The sequence below is a fragment of the Aethalodelphis obliquidens genome, unplaced genomic scaffold (assembly GCF_003676395.1).
Source record: "Aethalodelphis obliquidens isolate GAN/ISIS:26980383/991018 unplaced genomic scaffold, ASM367639v1 scaffold74, whole genome shotgun sequence".
NCBI lineage: Eukaryota > Metazoa > Chordata > Mammalia > Artiodactyla > Delphinidae > Aethalodelphis > Aethalodelphis obliquidens.
In genome coordinates, this window is record NW_020838018.1 from 8,278,263 (window position 1) to 8,300,635 (window position 22,373).

General features: G+C 53.1%; 2 protein-coding genes across 19 annotated transcripts in view; both read left to right on the forward strand.

The window, feature by feature from the left end:
- Positions 1-5,923, forward strand: part of CUNH8orf58 (chromosome unknown C8orf58 homolog) — an 8,723-nt gene extending 2,800 nt beyond the window's left edge. The window contains exons 1-7 of one of the 11 annotated variants that reach the window (XM_027092077.1): positions 1-1,778; positions 2,916-3,424; positions 3,710-3,889; positions 3,997-4,105; positions 4,234-4,346; positions 4,546-4,652; positions 5,196-5,923. The exon at positions 1-1,778 is cut by the window's left edge and continues 2,800 nt beyond it. In XM_027092077.1, the coding sequence (XP_026947878.1) occupies positions 1,730-1,778; positions 2,916-3,424; positions 3,710-3,889; positions 3,997-4,105; positions 4,234-4,346; positions 4,546-4,652; positions 5,196-5,307 (1,179 nt within the window). In that variant the 5' untranslated portion in view covers positions 1-1,729 and the 3' untranslated portion in view covers positions 5,308-5,923. The remainder of the gene's footprint in view (positions 1,779-2,915; positions 3,425-3,709; positions 3,890-3,996; positions 4,106-4,233; positions 4,347-4,545; positions 4,653-5,195) is intronic. The other 10 variants (XM_027092078.1, XM_027092081.1, XM_027092082.1 and 7 more) reach the window with 10 other exon arrangements.
- A 936-nt stretch (positions 5,924-6,859) lies between these two features.
- CCAR2 (cell cycle and apoptosis regulator 2) lies at positions 6,860-22,367 on the forward strand. 8 transcript variants are annotated; one of them, XM_027092063.1, is made up of 21 exons: positions 6,860-7,065; positions 7,938-8,033; positions 8,303-8,394; positions 8,837-8,928; positions 9,133-9,247; positions 9,390-9,519; positions 9,705-9,801; positions 14,337-14,456; positions 16,163-16,385; positions 16,472-16,585; positions 16,897-17,060; positions 17,493-17,664; positions 17,760-17,990; positions 18,096-18,314; positions 18,953-19,097; positions 19,219-19,301; positions 19,974-20,120; positions 20,283-20,394; positions 20,485-20,673; positions 20,817-21,022; positions 21,249-22,076. In XM_027092063.1, exons 2-21 carry the CDS (start codon positions 7,976-7,978, stop codon positions 21,291-21,293), a joined length of 2,754 nt encoding a protein of 917 aa, XP_026947864.1. In that variant the 5' UTR covers positions 6,860-7,065; positions 7,938-7,975; the 3' UTR covers positions 21,294-22,076. The 8 variants fall into 8 exon arrangements, with proteins under 8 accessions (XP_026947864.1, XP_026947866.1, XP_026947859.1 ...); XM_027092065.1 differs by having other exon boundaries at positions 19,222-19,301; XM_027092058.1 differs by lacking the exon at positions 21,249-22,076 and adding an exon at positions 22,117-22,367 and having other exon boundaries at positions 6,934-7,065.
- Positions 22,368-22,373: the final 6 nt, after the last annotated feature.

The following is a 22,373-nucleotide window of genomic DNA, read 5'->3' on the forward strand; positions in this document are numbered from 1 at the left end:
TGTGTGTCTGTGTGTGTGTGTGTGTTGTGTGTGTGTTCTGTGTGTGGTTTGAGCGCACACAGAGCCTTGTGCTGAGACACTGCATTCCTGCTGGCTGGGCTTCCTGCTCCAGATGCATTCCTGCCCCAGAGTCACCACGGAGACTGCTTGGAATCTGGCCCTACATTCTCCAAATTCAGGACAAGATCTGGCAAAGGGTCCCTCACTTTACCTCCCCATCCTCTGACTTTGGAGGGAGGAAGCCACCTGATGGCCAGCCCTCCTCCTCTCCTCCCCAGGGAGGCCTGGCCTGGGATCTTCCCAGGCTGTTGGACTTGGGTAAAGCAGCTCCCCCAGGCCCAGGTCTCCCTCTCTGTACCTGGGAAAGAGGAAGGTGGGGGGGCAGTGCTTTCCAGGAGGATAGGCTTGGGAGGCGGCAACCCAGAGAACCCGCAGCTAGCAGGGAAGAGGTTGGCCTGAAAAATCAAGGTGTTAAGAGAGGCTCTCATTCTTCCCCGGGCTTAGCTGTAGGCCTGTTTCCCAGAAGTTAGAATATTGTAGTTCGTGACTCTGATTGCTGACGGCTCCTGCGTAGGGTGCTGGCAGAAGGGAAGGAGGGAGCTGGAGGTGGGCAGACTGTCTTCTCCCTCCCAGTTAATAACCACTTGCTCCCAACGCCTCCAGCTCCAGCTCCGGCCCCCTCCCCCAGAGGCTCAGGTGCAAGTTTGCACGTCCGCCAGCTCCCTTATCTCCCTCCAGGGAATTTAGGTCCTGCTGGGAGGTTTCCAGCCTGGTGGTCGCCTTCCTCAGGAGGCTGAGGTTTCCTTAGAGCCCACCTTCCCATCTGGTCACCAGGCTGTCTCACCGTCAGTGTCTGCCTGGGCTGCCGGCCCCCTTTCAGGGTGGTTGGGGGGTGGAATCCCACGGACCCAAAGAGTTCGGGGCGGGGACCGGAGAGCATTTACACTTCCAGCACCTCAGGCTTGCCCTCCTGTCCCCCCTGTTTCGCTTCCCCGGATCCTGAAGCCCCCTCCCCCCGCGCCAGCCCCCAGCTTTAGGGTACCCGGGTGAGGAAGAGATGTGGGACGAGGAGGGGGTTCAGATCTAGGCCAGAGCCCAAGGCGCTCTGCAGTTGTTGGAAAGGATCTTCCTGTGCCGGGAGTCACTTCCCCCTTTGATCGCGCCAGGTTTCTGAGTGGCTGAGTGACTTGCCCCAAGGCACACAGCTGGGAGCGCGGGTACGCCGGTGTCCAGGTCCGCTCTCCTCCCTCCGCCTGCACGTGCGGCTCCATTTCCTTCCGCGCTCGCGTCCGGTCGCCGCCGCCCCCCATCCCCGCCCGGGTTCATTTCGGCGGCAGGAAGACAGACCCCGCTTGGAAACCGAGGGCGGGGTGACCCCGCGCCACGAACCAGACGGCGTCTCCGGGCAGGGCTCCCCGCTCCTCGTCCGGGGTCGGCAGTGCGGGGCCGCCCGGGGCCCGAAGGACGGCAGATCGGGGCCCGCGCCCCGCCGGCACTGGGGGCGGGGGGGTGGGACCAGGCCCCGCCCCCGCGGCCCCTCTCCGAGCGCCCGCACACCTGCGCACCCCTCCCGCCGTCCCTCCCCCATCCCCGCTGGGAGTGTCCGGGGGCCTCGCCCAGCCAGGTCCGGACGCATACCCGACAGCAGCGCGGGGACGCCGGCCGGGATCGCTCCGTCCGGCTGCAGCGGCCACGGCCGGGGCGCCGTGTCGGGGCCGGGATTGGGGCCATGCTGGGCCGGCGGCGCGTCTTCGCCGTGGAGCCGCTGGGCGGCCGGGGTGAGTCACCCACCCCGGGGCCGGCCGGGACCTTTGGCCTGGAGCCGACTCCCGTGCCCGGGCCCCTGTCTGCGCTCCCCGCCCCACCCGGCACAGCCCGCCCGACCTCGCTGCGCCCTCCTCGCCGCTTCCCTTAGGAAGGGCCGGGGGATCGCGCCTTGCCCGTTGGAGACCCTCTGGCTTCTGGCGTTAAACCGACCGCCACCTCCGTCCCATTTCCTCCGAGTCCACTTCCCTCTAATTCCCGGTCTGGATCCTCCTCTGACCGGCCCCTGCCCCAGCCCGCAGTTGCGAAAAGCTCTCTCCGCGGCGGCGGACCCCTTTCCAAAGGAGCCGCGCAGGGGTGGACTTCCTGGTCGACTTCCTTGCCCAGAGGGGCCTGGTTTGGCATCCCGTTCCAGCTCTCCCGCGTGGCGGGCAGGGAGACGAAGGCGGCCCTCCATCGTCTCCAGCCTCCGTTTCTGCATCCTTACAATCGGGGCACCCAGATCGCAGGAGAGCCTGGCACAGGCCAGGAGAGCTGTAGGAGAGGACAGTGAATGGGCGATCACGCTGTTTCTCCTCCTGCCCGCCTGGTTCCCTTTCTTCCGTTTAAGTTTTTCCTTTTCAACTCTCCAAAACCTTCTGTTTCTCACTTAAAAGAACAAAAGTCCAAAATGGTTGTAGCGATTGTTATTTTTACTACCCATCTCCCCCCAGGAATTCCAGGATGGACTTCCTTTTGCATCCTGATGCCAGTTTCGGCCCAGGCTTCCCTCTTTGCGCCCTTCCCCCTCTCCCTGAGGCTAGGGCACAGTCATACTTCCCCATGGGGAGCACTTGAAGAGGCTACCACTCCCCAGTTATGGCTCAGAGGTCTTAGGCCAAGCTCAGGGGCTGGAGCACGAGGGCTCCCTGGAAGAAAAAGTGCTCACCCCTCCAAGGCAGATATCACTAACAATTACTTTTGTAAAGGGAACCCCATTCTAACATCTCCCAGCCAGGGTTGGAGAGAGATCTGGGCGGGGCTGTGGCCAACCAGTCTCCTCCTGTCACCTCTGGCCCAGGACACTCCTCCTCAGGGAATGTCGCCAGCTGCCAGGAATGCTGGGGGTGTTGGGGCAGCCTGCCCAGCCTGATGACTGATTCTCCTTGCAGATGGGGCTGGCGAGGACCTGGCACGTGGTTGTGTAGTGCCTGGAGTCACCAGCACCTACAGACGGATCCCGGATGCCGCTCCAGGGTGGTCGGCAGACTCCTGCAAGGGGCATGGCCGGCTGAGAGCACCTGGGAGGCAGGTGCCGCTTCTCAAACTGGCCTCCCAGGACTCAGGAGTGGAGATGGCGGTTGGGGACAGATCCCTAGCCACCTCCCCGGGCCTTTCTCAAGACTCTCTGAACTCTGAGCCCATGCAGAACGCTGAGCCCCTGGCCCTGGGTGCCACGGAGCCTCCTGCCCGCCTAAGCCGGCTTCTAGCCAGCCGTAAGCTGGAGCAGGTGCTGGAGCGGTCCCGCCAGCTCCCGACTTCCTCTGCCAGCTTGTCACATTACCGTTCCCCAAAGCCGCCAAGCGACCCTGAGTATGAAATGCCCCTTTTTGGAGCAGGAGGACAGGAGGCCACCAAGGCAGAGAGTGACTTAGAGGCAGGGCTGGAAGAAGCAGAAGTGGTGAGTGCCGACTCTCAGGCGTGGGATGGAGATGCCTCCGCCCCCCAACTTCTTCTCCCTTACGCCTCATTGATGTGTTGTGTGAGAACGTCTTGCCTCACCCCGCCCCCAGCTGTGTGGAGGTGGGCAGGTCCGGGGCCTGCCCAGCACTTTGCCTGGCTGGGCACTGGGAGACCAGCTGGGTGTGCGTCCCTCCTCTCACTCATCCTGCCCCCATCTGCTGGCCCCTTAGGGTGCGAGTCTGGTTGAGTTCAGAATTCTCCCCTACCTCACTACGTCCCACAGGTGGGGGGCTTGGGGCCTGAAGCCTGGGCCTGCCTCCCAGGGCAGGGTCTTCGCTACCTGGAACACCTGTGCCTGGTACTGGAGCAGATGGCGAGGCTGCAGCAGCTCTGCCTGCAGCTGCAGACTCAGAGGGCCCCTGGGGTGAGTGAGCTGTGGGCAGTCGGGCCAGCGGGCAGGCAGGTGAGTGGCGGATGCAGAGGATGGGGGGACCCCTGGAACCAGGACTCCCTTCAGAACAGCCTCAGCCCTCTAGCCAGGCCCTGAAAGCCCGTCTCTCCTGTGCACAGGATCCTAAAGAGGAGGAGCCGGCCCTGGCGCCTTCACCTCCACCCTCTCACGCCCCGGGCAGTGAGGTACACGGGCGGTGGGAGCGGCTCAGCCAGACAGAGGAGACAGGTGAGGCACAGTTGTGTCTCTGTCTGCATCTTGCCTGCCCAGGTCCCCATAGGCAGACCCCCTGAGCTCTGGGCTTGATGAGTGCCTTCCTGTTCCTGGCCTTGGGTAACTGGATTCTCTTTCCGAAGGAGCAAGCACAGCTTCACCCCCAAAGGTAGGGGTGCCCAGCGCCAGCCCTTCCAGGCTGTCAGAGGCCCTGGCAGAGCCAGCTCACACCTTTCCATCCTCCCAGGGGCACAGGGTAGGTGAGGGATGTACGTGGGGGCAGGTGACAGGATGCGGCGGAGGTCGGGGGTGGTTGGGATGTGTGCTAGAAAACGAGAGGATTCCTGTTGGGGACAGGTGATCTGTGCTGGCTGTGCTGACAGCTATCTCTGGGAGCTTGGTCAGGGGTATGTTTTGGGGAGGGGCCCTGGGTGACCCTCTCACCCTCTGCTCAGCGGGATCTCTCCCACTGGAACAAGGTCAAGGTCCTGCTCAACCGGATCCGGTGGAGGAGCCCTCGACCTGCTGAAGCCGCTGCCCCTCCTGATGGCTCTGACCCCAGGTGAGTCCTGTGGCCCAGCCCAGGGCAGAGGGAGGAGGCTGATGAGCTAGGATGCCAAGATTGTGCTGCCAGTTGTTATCTCCGTCCCTGCAAAATTTGAGAGACGTAGTCTTGGAGAGGGTGCTGGAAGAAACAGAAAGTGGTTAAAGCACCCCGTTTACGGATGAGGAGGCTGAGGACTGGGCTGGGGACGGAAGTCATTTTCCCGAGGCCACACGGTGAGTCAGTGGCAGAGCCAGGACCAAAAGATGGGAAATCCTCATATAAGCCCAGCAAGCCCTCACCCCTCAAAGCTGAAACTTAGGTCACCTCCCTGGGTTTCCCCAGGAAAGCAAGGTAGGGCACACGGGATGCCACAGTGGATGCCGGGGGTTGGGGGGTAGGGGTCTATACTGAATAATTCTGGCGCCTTCAGGGTGGTCAATGGGGGATTATCCCTGTCATTTAATATCCCCAGGCCTCCCACAATGCTTGGTCAACTCTGGGACCATCGTTACCTTTGTTTCTTCCTCCTAGCCTAGTGCCTCCTTTCTTTCTCCACAGGATTGCATCAAGGGACCTCCCTGAAAGGCCTCCAGGCCAAACCCTCCAGAAGACCTTTATGCCATCATTAGTGGTTAAGAAGCAACGAGCAAAAAACCTTACTGTATGCTGAGACTTCCTGGTGCAGGGATGTAACCCCAGCTGGGGGGAGTGCAGTGAAGTCTTCTTCCTCGCCCTCTGCCCTGTTGCTGCTTCTGGGCACTGCCAGGAAAAGCTGTTGAGCCTCAGTTTTCTCTCTGAGGCAAGGGCTGAGTCTTTCTCCTCTGAGCAGCCAAGGAACCCTGGGTCCCTGAGAGGCCCCAAGGTGCAGCAGCTCTCGGGCTCCTCCCTGGTTGCCAGAAATCCCTGGGCTTAGGCAATGTGAACTTACTGATTCATCTGCCGTCCGTGGAGTGTGTTTGGCGTGGTGATCTGTCGGGGCCCAGCGTGTCGCTGGGGACTGTGGGAGTGTCAGTGTTGTGAACTGGCTGGATCCAACCATCTCTCTGGAATCATGCACTCAAAGAGTCAGTCTTCAGGGTGAGGTAACCGCAGAATGATGGACTTGACCTTCACTCCTGAGCAGACAGTTACTGATCTGGAGTCCTCCCTTCCTCCTCATACTTGCACGGGCAGCCCCAGGACAGAGAAGGGTGCTCTCTTGGCTGCCTCTGCATTGAATCTTGCCTGAAGACTGCACCAGGGATGGGAGTCAAGGACAACATGGGGAACAGCAGAGTAATCTTCAAGGTCTATTCTCAGCTGCTTTACTCCTTACTAGCCTTTCCACGTCCCAGCTGAAACCAGAGGCCCATACTAGCTTTTAGACCTTGACAAAAATCCCTTAACTTTTCTGAGCCATAGCTTCCCACTTAATCTCCTAAATGGTATAATGATGCCTGTCCTACCTACCTCACAAGCTTGTTTTGAGGGTAAAGTGAGATTAAACTGTCTCAAAGTGCTTGGTGAATGTTAAATGAATAGGAAAGGGTGTTGGAGGGAGGCTAGACTGGAGGGTGATGGGAAGGTCAGAGGGTAAGGGGGAACTGGGATTACTAATGGGGACTAAAATGGCCAGTGATTAGCGGCAAGACTTTGAGCAAGTCATTTCATTGAAGTCTCTCAGGTTTCATAGCTGAGAATTAGGACACTAATTCCTGACCTCCTTATCCCCCAAGGGTTGATGTGAGGACTAAAGGAAATGATTGTGAGAACTCTTTGTAAATGTATACCTAAATATTGTGGAGGTTTATCTTACTATATGGCCTGTTAGGTTCCTAGCTCTTTGTTAATTGAGAAAGGGGGAAAGTTTAGTCTCCTGCAGGTACGCAGGAGGTGTGTGGGGAGGGGTGTGCCGCCAACAGAAGGGTAGGGCTAGGGATGGTTGAATCAGACACAGGGATGTCTTCTGGAAATGGCCACTGATCATGCATCCTCCTCCTCCAGTCAGGAGGAGGTCAGATGGTTCTCCTCCTCCTCCTCCAGTCAGCTGGTTCTCTTGCTGCTGCGGTCTTGGGATCTGCCAGAATGAGGCATAGGTGCTCCCTTATGTTTGGGGCTCCAGCTCCAGCAGTCTTGGGGCCAGGAACCAATTCTCCGAAGCCTGCTTTTCTAATGGGACACGTAAGAGAGGACACCACTGAGGCGCGGCTTCCTAACGCGCATCCGATCGGGGAAAGCGCACTTCCGCTCCACAGTTGGAGCGGGATGGCAGGCCGGGGTGGGGGAAGGGACAGGTCAGTGGAGAGGAGGGAGGGACCATATCCGGGAGAGAGGCAGCTTCCGACCAGTGGTCGCGCTTCCGGAGAGGCGTTTCCGGTGGCGGCAGCAGCAGCGGCTGTGGTGGTTCCGGGTGTCTTTGTCCCCCCGGTGTCGCGGCCCTGGCCCGCAGGTGGGTTGCGGGGCCTTCCGCCGCCCCTCTGCCTCTTCGCCCCTCCCCTGGCCGAGGGGCTGCGAGGGCCGGGCCTCGAAGATGATCCGGGCGCGGAACGGGCCGAGCCCCCCTTCGGCCTGCAAGTTCCGTCTCCCTGGCAACGGTCTCGGCCCTGGGGGCGGGCGGGAGGAGGAGAAGCCGCGCGCCTTCGTCCTCCCACGGTGGCCTGGCCGCGGCCCGCCCCGGGAGACTCGGCGCCGGCGGCTGATGAGGCGGGAGCCGAGGGCCGGGGAGCGCGGGATCAAGAGGGCGGGCGCGCAGCCGGATTCGCGTTCGGCCGGGCCACGGAGCTGTCTTCCCACCCGCCCGTCCGGGGAACAACGGGCCGGGCTTCCGGGGAGAGGGCCCACACCATCTCCTCTCCGGCAGCAGCCTCCTCCATTTTTCCGGGCCTTGCGTGGAACTCTTTGGCGGATGCATTGAATGAATGAATGTCATCGGGGCTCTTTCCAACCCTCCACTCTCCCCAACCATCTGAGGGTGGCGTGGCATAGTGAGAGGAGCTCTAAGTTGTCGGGAGATCTGGGTGTGAGTCCTAGTTTTGTACCTACCTGGTTATGTGGCCTCGGGCAAGTCTCAGTCCCTCCGAGCTTCAGTTTCCTTTTCGTTGAAAGAACATAACAGTATCACCCACCACTAGATTATTGTGAGGGCTGACTGGAACATTGTAATTTCTCCATTTCCTGCTCCTTTTCATATTCTCGCCATCCGTCTCCTCCTTTCCTTCTCAGTATCCATCTCTCCATTTTCCTTAAGATCCTTAGTTCCTTTTTTGGGGTAGATGGAAAATTTCCCTATGGGCTGCTAATTTATTTCTTTTCTGATTGAAGGTTTTTCCCCAAGACTCTGAAAGAGGACAGCATTCCCAATGTCCCAGTTTAAGCGCCAGCGGATCAACCCACTACCAGGGGGACGCAACTTCTCAGGTGAACACCTTTATCTCTACCTGGCCTAGTACTGGGAAGTGTGTGTTTTGGAGTTAGTCTTTCAAAATGTGGCTTTTGGGGTTTCCCTGGTGGAGTGCAATTTGCTGCTGACTTTTCTTAGGAAAAAGCATGACCACAGTAGTTGTCGGCGAAACCCTGTGTGGGACATGCTTGGATCCACTTTGCTCTTTGGGTTTACCGTTTCCTCTAGCTGGACTAGTGCTTAAGATGGTAGGTGCAGTTTCTGGATTGCTTCTGTGTTCCAATAGGCGCAGCTTCAACATCTCTTTTGGGTCCTCCTCCTGGTTTGCTCACTCCTCCCGTGGCCACAGACCTGTCCCAAAATGCCAGGCACCTTCAGGTAGGTTGGGCATCCTATCTAGTGAGTTTCGGCACTCGGGACTACCCCAGCATGCATGGTTGCCCGATGCTTTCATTCTTACATCACAGTGTTCATCCTTCCTGACACTCCTGTCCTTGGCCAGTCCAGAGGCGACTAGACATCTGTGACTGGGGAGTCCTAGGTTCTGGCTCTAGGGAGATCTCTAGGGTGCTTCTTGGAATTAAAGAACTGGAAATCTTAGAAGAAGCTTATGACCCAAGAATCAGCATGACTCCCCCCAGTAGATTGATTGTGTTCACTGTACATATGCTTCCTTCTATATGTATGCTTCCTTCCATGGGAATCCGTGCAGTACTCTGATTGAGCTGAGGGTGGGGCGGGGTGGATGAAGATGAGATGCTAATGGCAGAGCATGGACAAATGCTCCCTATTACCTTTAAACTGCACTCTTCTCTTATAGGGTGGAGAGAAGCAGCGGGTCTTCACTGGCATTGTTACCAGTTTGCATGACTACTTTGGGGTGGTGGATGAAGAGGTCTTTTTTCAGCTAAGGTAGGCTTGAGGCTGATCCCCTTCTGGAAATGCTTATTGGACTCAGTTCTGTCACCATGCTGGTGGGTCCCCTGTAATGCCATTGCTTTGCTGTTGTTATGGAAGGTGTGAGAAATCTTGATGGCAAGGGCCTCATAGGGACAGTCAGGGTGGCTTGGCCAGGGTTTCTCTCCTGACTGGGTCTCCTGGCTTGTGTGCTGGCAGTGTGGTGAAGGGCCGGCTGCCCCAGCTGGGTGAGAAGGTGCTGGTGAAGGCTGCATACAACCCAGGCCAGGCAGTGCCCTGGAATGCTGTCAAGGTGCAAACGCTCTCCAACCAGGTATTCATCTCTCCTTGGCATGTTTATTGGAAAGGCGTGGGAGGGAACCTTACTTTGGTCAAGGGGTTGGGGCTGCATCTTTCCAAGGTAGTGAGCAGGTCAGCTATGGGATGCCCTGAATTTCCTGGTTACTGTCTTGCAGCCCCTACTGAAGTCCCCAGCACCTCCCCTTCTACATGTGGCAGCCCTGGGCCAGAAGCAAGGGATTCTGGGAGCTCAGCCCCAGCTGATCTTCCAGCCTCACCGGATTCCCCCACTCTTTCCTCAGAAGCGTGAGTACCAGTGGCATGGATATTGGGCGTGTGGCTTTATGGGGTACTTGGGATGAATGGACTTGTAACTGTTAGGTTGCTGCTCTCAGAATAGATGTGGGTATTTCACGCACTGGAAGAAAGGTACAGGAAAGTTGGGCAAATATTTAGGAGGTTTTGAGTCACCAGCCATTTCCTTTCTGCAGCTCTGAGTCTCTTCCAAACATCCCATACGCTTCATCTGAGCCACCTGAACAGATTTCCTGCTCGGGGCCCTCATGGACGATTGGATCCGGGCCGAAGGTAAGAGGATGGTCAAGCAAGAAAGGAAAGGTGTTTTATTTTATTTGCCTCTAAGAGAATGTACCTTTTTTTTTTTTTTTTTGCCACCTGTTGACACTAACATTCTCTTTCAACAGCTAGATCCTAGTCCCTTTACCCTGAAATAGGCTGATACATTGAGATGTATATACAAATATCGGAACTTCATAAGCTGGTTCAGCAAGTAGGGATTTGGTGTAATTCATTTTTCAAAGTATCACATTGAATTTTTTAATAATATAATTTTCGTTTTTATTTCTTGTGCATAAGATTGAGACACCAAGAATCAAAACTATCAAGAAAATAGTAATTGTCCAAAAAAAGTAACTCTGCAGTGTATTTTTAAAATTGAAGCATAGTTTACAATATTATACCAGTAGATTGGCTATTTTTATATATTACGAGGTGATCACCGCAATAGGTAGTTACCATCTGTCACCATACAAAGCTATTACTATATCACTGAGTGTATCCTCTGTGCTGTATGTTACATCCCCATGACTTGTTTTGTAACTGGAAGTTTGTACCTCTTAATACCTTCTCACCTATTTTGCCCATTCCCCCCAACCTCCTCCCCTCTAGTGACCACCAGTGTGTTCTCTATACCTGTGAGTCTGTTTCTGGTTTTTTTATGTTTGTGCATTTGTTTTGTCTTTTAGTTTCCTCCAGTGCATAATTTAATTCTTAGTCTAAAATGTGTTTCTTTAAATACACTGTACAGTTCAGTGGTGTGGTAGACTGTGTGTGTTGCACTCTGCCCAGAAATCCAGGTCTGTGCCATGGATATGCAGACACGGCCTTTTGTGGAGCAGGCATGGTGGATTTGGGCCTTTGGGGCATCCCAGGCCATCCTGTATCATCTGTGAGCGTTGGGGGCTGCCAGGAGGAGCGTACTTCCTGTTTTCTCTGGCTCACATGTTCCTTATCCTGCCTTACTCTCTCCCTAAAAGCTTTTGTTTATATCCCTAGGGCTTACACTCTAGACTAGTTTGCTTTGAAGACTTGTTCTAGTTCTGTCCGTCTTCATTTTAAATTTTATTATGAAAAATTTCAAGTATAAGCATAGTAAGTAAAAAAGGATGATGAACCTTCACATACCCATCACCCAGCTTAAACAAGTATCAGTATCTGCCATTCTTTGTCATCTGCTCCCTGCCTTGTACTTGATTTTTTTTTTTAAGGTAGAATTTATTTAGGTTGATGTGCACAAATCTTAGATGGACAGTTTTGACAAATGGAAAATCCTGTGTAACTCTCACCCCTATTAAGATATAGAACATTTCCATCACTCTAGAAGGTGTTCTCATGTTCTGGTTCTCTTCTGAAATAAGAACTGTTCTGAGAAGGAAACAGCCCCCTATCCCAGAGGCCAGTAGATTATTACATGGTAAGGGCTGAGAATGCAGTCCACTGAGAACATGTAAAAGGAGCATGGAGTTCCTCAGAGAAAAAGTTTAGGCAAAGTGATGTAGCTAGGCTCTGTGCTGAAGCTACTGTTTGTTCCCTCGGGATAGGTCACGTGAACACTAAGGAGGCGGGAAAGCTTTGATTGTGTAGGATTGTTTTCCACAGTGTCTCTGCTTGAAACACTTTCATTCTCAAGTTACTGGTATACGTCTTGCATACACCCATCTTCTTGGTCTTCAAAATTTACAAGGACTTTCCACCTCTTACATTCCATGAGTTTATTAAAGGCTTCATTCAAAATCACAGCAGGTGCCCTCGGGGATAATGTAGCCTGGGTGGAAATCAGTGGCTGCTATTGACTTCCTGCTTTAGGTTCACATTCAGCCTTTCTGTATAGCCAGTTGCATTTGATTGTCCTGGACATGCCAAGCCCCGTGCAAGACCTATGTTCTGTTACTTTGGCCATAATGCTTCAGTGTCATGGCTTCTCGAGAAATGAGACATGACCATTGGGAGGGAGATATTACCATCAGTCAGTAGAGAGAATTTGCAGACTCATTCTGCAAAGGGGGCAGTAGGAATGAGGTCACCCTGAGGGGGAACAACAGTTTATAATGGAGTCACCCATGTTAGCGTTTGACTGGAAACCAGGTTTTATTTTGAACTTCAGGTTTTGGGAGGCAGGAAACATTGTCTCCTTTGGATTGCTAATGCTGGACTACTGCGGTTTTTGGACAGGGCTATCCAGCTGGATATACCATCTCAGTATCCTGCTGAGGTTACGGAGATGGCTTCCACTGGTCATGCCTTATAACCTGTTCCTGGCAATACACGGTAAGGGGAGAAAACTGCTTGCTGAGTTTACAGAATTCAGTGGAACATCCACTTTAACTTGAGGTTGACAGCATTTACTGAAGAGTTCACTTCAGTCATGGGTGAGCTGAAGAGAGTTGTTAAAATGACTTTGCAACAGTTCTTCTGTTAGAGACACAGAAGCACTGACATCCCACAAGGGCAAGATTAGAAGGCAGCTTTTGGAGGGAGATGCTATGAACAAGGAAATTACCCAGGCAGAAATATGAGAAAAGAAGAAAAACTTTGTGTTAAGTATAATCAAGTTTGTTACTCAGGGGTGTAATGACTAGGGAAACAACCCAGGCAGGTCTAAAGGGAAAGAGTAGACACCTTCTGGTAAATATAATCAACTTGGCATTACCTCAGCACGAAGAATTGACAATTGATTTTATTTCTCTTGTGAGACATGGGGGTTTTTTCCCCTTATCAGTCTGGCATTTTATGATGGTCTAAAGGTTTTTTCTCTTCTATTATTTTTTTTATTGCCCCCCATAACATAGTGATACTATAATAAGTGATTTATTACAAAAATGTATAAAGTAGTGCATGCTATCATATAAAGTTAAAAATACTATAAAAATATATCATTCCCTCTTTTCCTTTAAAGGTAGCCATTTAAAAACTTTTAAATTAAAGTATAGTTGATTTACAATATTGTATTAGTTCCAGGTGTACAACATAGCAGTTGTACTCCATTTAAAGTTATAAAATGTTGGCTATGTTCCCTGTGCTGTGCATTACACCTTTGTATCTTATTTATTTTGTATATAGTAGTTTGTACCTCTTAATCTCTTACCCTTATCTTCCCCCCCATCCCCAAGGTAACCATTCTTAAAGACCTTTAGAAAATAATTTTGAAAAGCAAATTTACTTTCTGCTACTTTTTCCCCCCATGTTCTTTTCTAGTCTTTGTCTATATATATGCATACTTTTTATAATTTAAATCTTTGAGTTCTGATTTTTTTATACGTTCTTATCGAACATCTGTTCCATATTGCACTGTAATCCTCATAATTGTTTTAATGGCTGTATGATTACTGTACTTATTTACTATGAAAATTCAGGATTGCTAGATACACACATGGTTTTCTTTTTTTTTTTATACATTTATTTATTTTATTTTTGGCTGTGTTGGGTCTTTGTTGCTGCGCGCGAGCTTTCTCTAGTTGCGGTGAGCGGGGTCTACTCCTCATTGCGGTGCGTGGACTTCTCATTGTGGTGGCTTCTCGTGTTGCAGAGCACGGGCTCTAGGCACAGGGGCTTCAGTAGTTGTGGCACGCGGGCTCTAGAGCGCAGGCTCAGTAGTTGTGGCAGACGGGCTTAGTTGCTCCGCGGCATGTGGGATCTTCCCGGACCAGGGCTCGAAGCCGTGTCCCCTGCATTGGCAGGCGGGTTCTTAACCACGGCGCCACCAGGGAAGTGCCACACGTGGTTTTCTTACTCGGCTTGAATTTCTTCTACTATATATAACCTTTTTTCTTCTTCTGAATTAACTTCCTTGGGATAAATTTTTAAGAGTGAAATTACTGGATCGAAGGGTTTCAGTATTTTTATGACTCTAATGTGTAGTGTTAAGGGTTTTTACCAGAACTGTCTTTTTTTTTTTTTTTTTTGCGGTACGCGGGCCTCTCACTGTTGTGGCCTCTCCCGTTGCGGAGCACAGGCTCCGGACGCGCAGACTCAGCGGCCACGGCGCACGGGCCCAGCCGTTCCCCGGCATGTGGGATCTTCCCAGACCGGGGCACTAACCCGTGTCCCCTGCATCGGCAGGCGGACTCTCAGCCACTGGGCCACCAGGGAAGCCCCAGAACTGTCTCTTTTAATGAAACTTGACAGAACCCGTAGCATGGTGCCATATGTATATATATATCTTAGTAAAAAAAAAAATCAGTTAAATTCTTTTTCTCATTTCAAAAAATTATATTAAATATAAGAAAATTATTCATCACCTTTATCTGTCAGAGGTATCCACCATTAATATTTCTTTTTAAAGCTTTTTTTGGCACATTTGAGGCACTGTTGTATATATAGTGTTCCGTATAATTCTTTTTGTTTAACATGAATGGTTTTCTGTGTTATTAAAAGCATTTAAATATCTTAATGTCTTTTGTAGCACTCTTATATGACTGTTAGCATGGCTTCTTTATTTTTAAAGTTGGGGATTCAGATGGTTTCCAGTTCTTTTTAGGCCAGTATGTACTGAATCTATATGTAACAGTGTGGTCTCTTCCTTCTGGTAATGGATCAACCTCCAGCGATGACTATGACTCCAAGAAACGCAAACAGCGGGCTGGTGGAGAGCCTTGGGGTGCTAAGAAACCAAGGCATGACCTGCCTCCTTACCGAGTCCATCTCACTCCCTACACTGTGGACAGGTGAGTGGTGAGGCTGGGGTGGGGGCTGAGACTTGTAGCTGGTAACAGTTTCTCGTGTAAGTGAGATATAGTCTGGGAGTAAGAGTGAGTGAGTGTATGTGTGTGCGCGCGCGCGTGCGTGCGTGCGCTCATGACCTTTTTGTTTCACTTTTGTTTTTTAATGTGACAGATTTTTTACTTCAAAATCTCAAGTTCTGACCAGCATAGCACCACTGACATGGGTGCCCTTGATAGAACTTTATGATTTGATCACCAGAAATTGTTACGCCAGGCTGTAATTAAGGCTTATCAATCAACATCCAGGTGCCCAATACCAGTTGTAAGTCAGGTAGAAACTGGGGGTCATAGGAACCGTGGGACTGGTTTCCCAGGGAAGCTCTAAATTATTTTTTAAGTGCTACAGCATGTATGAGGACACTGGCCCACAAGCTTACTCCGCACATGTAGAAACTCACTGACTGAGAGGTAGATGAGCAATTCCAGATTCCATCTAGCAGGGGAGATGCAGGGCTCCAGCTGCTGTATTAGAGATAAGGCCCCAGAGCCAAGTCCACCTAAGTCCGAGCTGAGGTGAGGGCAGCCTCCTGGCACCACCTCCTCAAGATGGCAGGGAAGGAGGGCTGCCACTGCTCTTCCCCTGTCACCGCTTCCTCTCTCCAGGCCCAGGCAGGGCTTGTTTTTCTCCATGCTGACCCACCTGCCTCCCAAGGTTAATCTGATGAGATACTGGTCCCCACATCATCACCACTGGAGGGGTGAATATAGAGCCTCCTCATGCGGTCAGAACATGACTGCTAACAATTAGCCACACACACACAGCTGTGGTTTTTTTCCTAAAACACAACTGGAAGCCTATTGTACATACCGTTCAGTACTTTGCTTTTTCACTTGTCTTGGAATTTATTCTACGTTAAAGTTTATTAGACTGATCTCATTCTTTTTAGCAACTGCACAGCATTCTACTAAATGAATGGACCAGAATTTATTTAACCAGTTCTCCATTTTTAGTCTTTAATTATCCTAAACATTGTTGTAATAATAAACATCCTTCTCTATACATCTGCGTGGACAGGGGCGAGCATTTTGTTGCGCTCAATTCCTAGAGATGGAGTAGCTGGCTCACAGGTCTGTCAGCCTTGACAGGTATTGCCAGGCCGCTCACAGAGGCGGTATCGGTTTACGTTCTCACACGAGGTGTGAGGTTCTTGCACCCCCAGCCTTTGCCAACACTGTTATCCAGCTTTGTGATCTTTGTCAGTCTGATAGGTGAAAAGTGATACCCTGATTTGAATTTAATTATGAGTGAGATTGAGCATGTTTTCATGAGCTCCTAAGTCTCATTTCTTTTTCTAAGTTATCTGTTGCTGTCTGTTTTTCCAGTTTTCTCTTAGACTTGTGAACTTTGTTAGTGACTTGTGGGTTCCTTTTATATTAAGACAGTGACCCTTTTCTCTGTCACATATTGCAGATGTCTTTTTTTGTTTTCCTTCCCCAGATTGACTTTATTTTGCCACTAGAGGTTGTGACATTTTAGTGGTCAAGTCTGATCCATTTTTATCTTTTCAGAAGTGTCTTACTTAGAAAGCTCTTCTTTTCTCAGATTATAAAATAATCTGCTCCCTTTTTCTTTCAAGTCTTTTATGGTCCCATTTTTAAGAATAATTTAGTCTTGGCTCCATCTGGACTCCCTTGCTTTCTTCCCATAGCTCCACCTGTGACTTCTTAGAACTCCAGCGCCGCTACCGCACCCTGCTGGTTCCCGCAGATTTTCTGGCTGTGCACCTGAGCTGGCTGTCGGCCTTCCCTCTGAGCCAGCCCTTTTCCCTCCATCATCCAAGCCGCATCCAGGCATCTTCTGAGAAGGAGCCAGCTCCAGACGCTGGTGCTGAGCCCACGTCCACAGACAGTGACCCTGCTTACAGTTCCAAGGTGAGTTGGCTGGGGTCCTGCCTCTTTATCCCGTTGTTGGAGGCTGAGACAGCTCTTGAGTGTCTCCTTTATGCTGTCCCTACCAGGTACTGCTGCTCTCTTCCCCGGGGTTGGAGGAATTGTATCGTTGTTGCATGCTCTTCGTGGATGACATGACTGAGCCAAGGGAGACGCCAGAACATCCTCTGAAGCAAATTAAAGTAAGAGCTGGAGCCCAGGAGGCAAGACTCACTCACTGATGATGTTCAGTTCCTGTCAGCTCTGCTCCTGCTCAGGAACTCATAGAAGCGGGGTTTCGGGGCTGAGATACCAGTCGTTTTACTGGGAGGACAGCATGGCTGAGAGATGTTCTTTCTTATCAGAATTATGTGGGGTTCACATTCATGGGTAGAGATACCCCTCCCGCCCCCAGTGTGGCGGACCCTTTGTTCCCCACTGGTGGCAGGTTGCCTCCCTGTGGGAGACCCACATGATTGGTTTTTCGTTTCTTACCCCTGGTCTCTTTTTGCAGTTTTTGCTGGGCCAGAAAGAAGAGGAGGTAGTGTTGGTGGGGGGCGAGTGGTCTCCTTCTCTGGATGGCCTCGACCCCAAGGGCGACCCGCAGGTGCTCGTCCGCACTGCCATCCGCTGCGCGCAAGCCCAGACCGGCATCGACTTGAGTGCCTGCACCAAGTGGTGAGTGGCTGCCCAGTGAGTGGCGAGACCCGGCAGGGAGCCAGGCTTCTGCTGGGCCTTTCTGACCTGTTAGTTCCCGTCTGTTCCCTAGTCCCTGCTCATCACCCCCTCCCTCCAGCCCTCGCAGTGGTCGTGAGCACGGCGAGGGGTGTGTAAGTGTGTTGAAGGCCAGCTGACTCTCCAAGGCTCATCAGGTGTGGCCCCACAGCCACATTCCATGCTCCTCCTTGTTGCCATGGCACCTCGGATAGTAATTGTCTGCTTGCTTGTCTCTCCCCACTGACTAACCATTTCTTGAGGACTTGGTCTATATTTTATTTCTGTACTGTCAGAATTTGGCACACAGTATGTGCTCATTAAATGCTGATTGGAAACTGAAGCCCTCACGAATGTCATGGGTCAGTTCTGCATTTTTCCTTCTGCTGTGAGCAGGTGGCGCTTTGCCGAGTTTCAGTACCTGCAGCTGGGACCCCCGAGGCGGCTCCAGACCGTGGTGGTGTACCTGCCGGACATCTGGACCATCATGCCTACTTTGGAAGAGTGGGAGGCCCTGTGCCAGCAGAAAGCTGCAGAGGCAGCTCCCCCGCCCCAGGAGGTGCCAGTGGTGAGGCTGAGCCTTACGAACACGTGGGGAAAGTAGGGGCCCTGGGCCCTAACCCCTGGACCCAGATAGTCATAGCTCTTGACTTTTCGTCACAGGAAACAGAGCCTACAGAACAGGCAGCTGATGCATCAGAGCAGGCAGCAGACACCTCTAAACAGAATGCAGAGAATCCGGAGGTCACTGCACAGCAGGAAATGGACACCGATCTCCCAGAGGCCCCTCCACCCCCTCTAGAGCCTGCTGTCATGGCACGCCCCAGCTGTGTAAACCTGTCCATCCATAGTATCGTGGAGGACCGGAGGCCAAAAGAAAGGATCTCTTTTGAGGTAGGTGTAGGAGTCTGGGGCCTGTGGGGCAGGGCGTATAGGATGGTGGGGTTTGGAATACCCCATTTTTTGATGCTCGTGACCCGTTGTTGCCTCTTCCACCAGGTGATGGTGTTGGCTGAGCTGTTTCTGGAGATGCTGCAGAGGGATTTTGGCTATAGGATTTATAAGATGCTGCTGAGCCTTCCTGAAAAGGTCGTGGCCGCACCTGAACCTGAGAAGGAGGAGGCGGCCAAGGAGGAAGAAGCGGTCAAGGAGGAGTCCAAGGAGTCCAAGGATGAGGTACAGAGTGAGGGCACAGCTGCCGAGTCAGATGCCCCGCCGGTGAGTACCTCTGCCCCCGTGCATGGGCACTGGGGCTGCACATGGTAATGCTGAACACAACTGGGGCGCTGCGTGGCACCAGCGCTGCTCAGAGTGCTTTAGGGCTCTCCTCTCATCACCCCTCGCTCACTGCGCACACGCGCTCTGTGACCCTGGTGTGACTCAGGTGCGGGGCGCCGAACTCTCCCACGTGGCCACACAGCCCGGAGGTGGTTGGTGTACCTGGGAGAAGGGAGGCAGGCCTGGAGCAGTGAAGGGAAGCGTGGTTGACACGGCAGCATGGAAGTCTCCATTAATAGGAATGCTTTGATGGGTACAGGTGTTTCGATTACCTGACGGTTAACTAGAACACTGCATTTTCTTAAACATTTCTAAAGCACATGGGTCTTCTTGTTGCCTAAATACTGTCAAACAAATTTCTTACGGGACTGAGGTTGACTCTTGAGGAAAATCCCAGGTATCTGGAACTCGCCCTGGTCTGCTCTGTGACCCCCATGTAACGATGTGTGTTAAATGAGACGTTGTGTATGCGCCTTCGGCGCGGTGCCTGAACGCGGCTGACGCACAGATGTTAACCGTTGTTATTGTTGGTAGTCACAGGGGCAGTTCCTCTCATCATCTTGGTCTGCTTCTCCTAGAAGGAAGACGGGCTTTTGCCCAAACCCCCATCTTCTGGGGGAGAGGAAGAAGAGAAACCCCGGGGCGAGGTGTCCGAGGACCTCTGCGAGATGGCCCTGGACCCCGAACTGCTGCTGCTGAGGGACGATGGGGAGGAGGAGTTCGGTATGTCTGGCGCCTGCCCGGGTGGCGGCTTCCTGGCTCTGTGGCTCCCGTCCTGGCTGTGTGTGGAGCCAGTCCGGGCCTGTGTGCTCCCAGCTCCAAGTTCATCTCTGGCTTTCTGTAGCAGGAGCCAAGCTGGAGGATTCCGAGGTCCGGTCGGTTGCCTCGAATCAGTCAGAGATGGAGTTCTCATCCCTTCAGGACATGGTGAGACCTCTGTGCCTCTCTGGGTCTCAGTGATAGGGAAGCTTAGCAAGGCCTCTGACTCACTCCTGGGAAAGGGATGCTTTTCCTAAATGACCTCTGGCATCTTCTGAGAGACGAAAGACGAAAGGTGGTTCCTGGCTTATGGGATGGCATGCTCGTAGGATCCAGGCGAGCACTTCGGTATCTCCATCAGGGCGGATCTGAGCGAGCTGTCTGACCTGGGAGCACCCAAGATTCCTCTGTGTGTGACAGCCCCTGGGGCGAAAATGCCCCAAAGAGGCCTTTGGTTACAGGCCAAGGGACTTGCCTGGCCCAGGGTCAGGTCTCTAACTGGAAGGTGTGAGTGTGTCAGCCAAGCTGCTAGATTCTTTTTGTGTTTTTTAAACTTTTCTTTTTATGTTGGAGTATAGCCAATTAACAATGTTGTGGCAGTTTCAGGTGCACAGCAAAGAGACTGAGCCATACATGTACATGTATCCATTCTCCCCCAAACTCCCCTCCCATCCAGGCTGCCGTATAACACTGAGCAGAGTTCCCTGTGCTATACAGTAGGTCCTTGTTGGTTATCCATTTTAAATATCAAGCGGCTTGATTTTATAAGGGCTTCGTCCTGGGTGATTGAGCATCAAGGGACCTGTTTGTAAATCCTGTTCTTCCTTGTTTCTCTTTTAGCCCAAGGAGCTGGACCCCTCTCCTGTGCTCCCTCTGGACTGTCTTCTTGCTTTTGTCTTCTTCGATGCCAACTGGTGTGGCTACTTGCATCGGCGAGACTTGGAGAGGATCCTGCTTACCCTTGGGCTCCGGCTCAGCGCAGAGCAGGTGCCTTCTCATGCCCCGCCCTAGGCCTCTCTGAGATGCCGCGCCCGACATCCTCGTGTGCATGCGCGGCTCGGGATGCTGTGGTTCTAGGTTCTTGCACGCCATTGTGGGGGGACTTGCACCTTCTCATCCGTGGGCATCTTGGGTGTGTGCTTCCTACAGGCCAAACAGCTGGTCAGCAGGGTGGTGGCCCAGAACATCTGCCAGTATCGGAGCCTTCAGTACAGCCGCCCGGAGGGCCCAGACGGGGGGCTCCCTGAGGAGGTGCTCTTCGGTGCGTACTGTGCTCTGCGGCCTTCTGGGGACAGCGGAGCAGGCTGCTTTCTCCCGGGACCGTCCCTGAGTCTTTTCACGGCCCTTCTAGGAAACCTGGACCTGCTACCTCCTCCTGGGAAGAGTGCCAAGCCGGGCGCTGCCCCTGTGGAGCACAAGGGCCTGGTGTCCCACAACGGCAGCCTCATCAACGTGGGGAACCTGCTGCAGCGTGCGGAGCAGCAGGACAGCGGGCGGCTCTACCTGGAGAACAAGATTCACACACTGGAGCTGAAGCTGGGTGAGTGGCTGGCGGCGCGGGGACCTGTTGCAGCTGGGCGCAGACGCAAGGAGCCGAGCGGGAGGCCCGCCCCTCAGCCTCCAGCCCTCTGGCCCTACACTCCCCTCCTTAGCTTGGCAGTCTTTCCTGTCTTCCCCCGCCAGAGGAGAGCCATAACCGCTTCTCAGCCACTGAAGTGACGAATAAGACGCTGGCCGCAGAGATGCAGGAGCTGAGAACCCGGCTGGCTGAGGCTGAGGAGACGGCCCGGACGGCGGAGCGACAGAAGCACCAGCTTCAGCGGCTGCTACAGGAGTTCCGAAGGCGCCTGACCCCCCTGCAGCTTGAGGTGCAGCGGATGGTTGAAAAGGTGAGCCTCCTGGGAGAGCCGGCCGCCGGGCGGGGAGGCTGGGTCAGGGCAGCCGGCACGGGGCCGGGCCCAGGTTTGCCTTGCTTCCGCCTCCATGCGCTAGTTTCTTATGGAATCGATCAGTCAGCAGCTGGCACCCTGGAGTCTCCCAGGAGGAAGTGCTCAGTAGTCCTCGGATCTTGGCCCTTCCTCTGAGTCCGATTCTCGTGACATCTGTTTCAAACAGGCAGACAGCTGGGTAGAGAAGGAGGAGCCAGCACCTAGCAACTGAGGGCCTGGTGCAGGAGCTGCCATCCTGTGAGGTCAGCGATGGAGCCTGCTGAAGTTAGAGCCCTTCTGGTTCTAGAAAGAAGCTGGAGCAGGACCTGGGAGCCATAGGCAGGGGTGGCTGACCCCTGTGCTCGGCCTCTGTAGAGGAGCTCAGGCCGTCAGGGTGGGGTCTGTCTGTGCCGTGTGGGACGGATGAGTGAGGAAGCCGGTTCCACTTGCAACTAAATCCAACATCTTCTGCACCCCTCGAATGTCATTTTGCCCTCTACCTTGGGATTCCTCCTGGGGCCCTTTCGTCTTGTGCTTTCTCCTGTCCTCTTCCAGTTTAGAATAAGACGGGAGGAAAAGGCTTTCTGAGTCTGTTGTAAGGTGTGATGCCAATAAACTGAAGAAACAGACGCGGAAGCTGGCTGGGGGTAAGAGCCCCTTCCTCCGGATGGCACAAATCCTGCCAGGTTTCAGGAGCAGGTTCTGGGGGGAAGGGTCTCCCGTGGCCATCGCAGGAACAGAGTCAGTCAGTGCTAGCGAGCGTTTAGCGCTGGGCAGTGTTTGGCAGTGAACACTGTTCCAGCCACCCCAGACTTGCCAGAAGAAACCAGCACCTCTTTTCCCTGGCTCCCCATGTTCAGAATGTGGTATTGGCTCTGGCCCAGCCTTTTCCCTGTTCCCCATAAGTCTCGCCTCTTTCCATAATCCGTGGTTTCAGTTTGACTTTGTATATAAAGTGTTCTGTTTTGGTTTTTTTTGGCTTTTTGTTTTTTAAATAAACCAAAGTCAAAACAAACTAAGTGTCCTCCGTAACTCTCCCCTGGCTCCTCTTCTAGGTCTGCCTGTGCTCCGCCCTCCTCCCAACCCTCAGCGCAGCCTCTGCTCAATGCAGGTGTCACCTCCGGAGGGTGGAGGGGTGCAGCTCTGGGCTCTGCTGCCCAGGAGAGGGGCTGCCGCGGGGTCTGGGAAAGACTTGGGGCAGCTCCTCCCCGCCTCTCTTTAGTTACGGCACAACGATACACGGACATTTTACTGAAAACTTTTTACTTGGAAAAATAAAATCCCAAATAATGAGGTGAGACATAAACCCACT

Bases quoted from the DNA above. Each gene is read 5' to 3' on its own strand.
- CCAR2 (XM_027092058.1), top strand. From the start codon at position 7,976: ATGTCCCAGTTTAAGCGCCAGCGGATCAACCCACTACCAGGGGGACGC. The intron at 14,457-16,162 runs GTGAGTGGTGAG...TTCTTCCCATAG, and splicing joins ACTCCCTACACTGTGGACAG to CTCCACCTGTGACTTCTTAG. The intron at 19,098-19,218 runs GTATGTCTGGCG...GGCTTTCTGTAG, and splicing joins CGATGGGGAGGAGGAGTTCG to CAGGAGCCAAGCTGGAGGAT.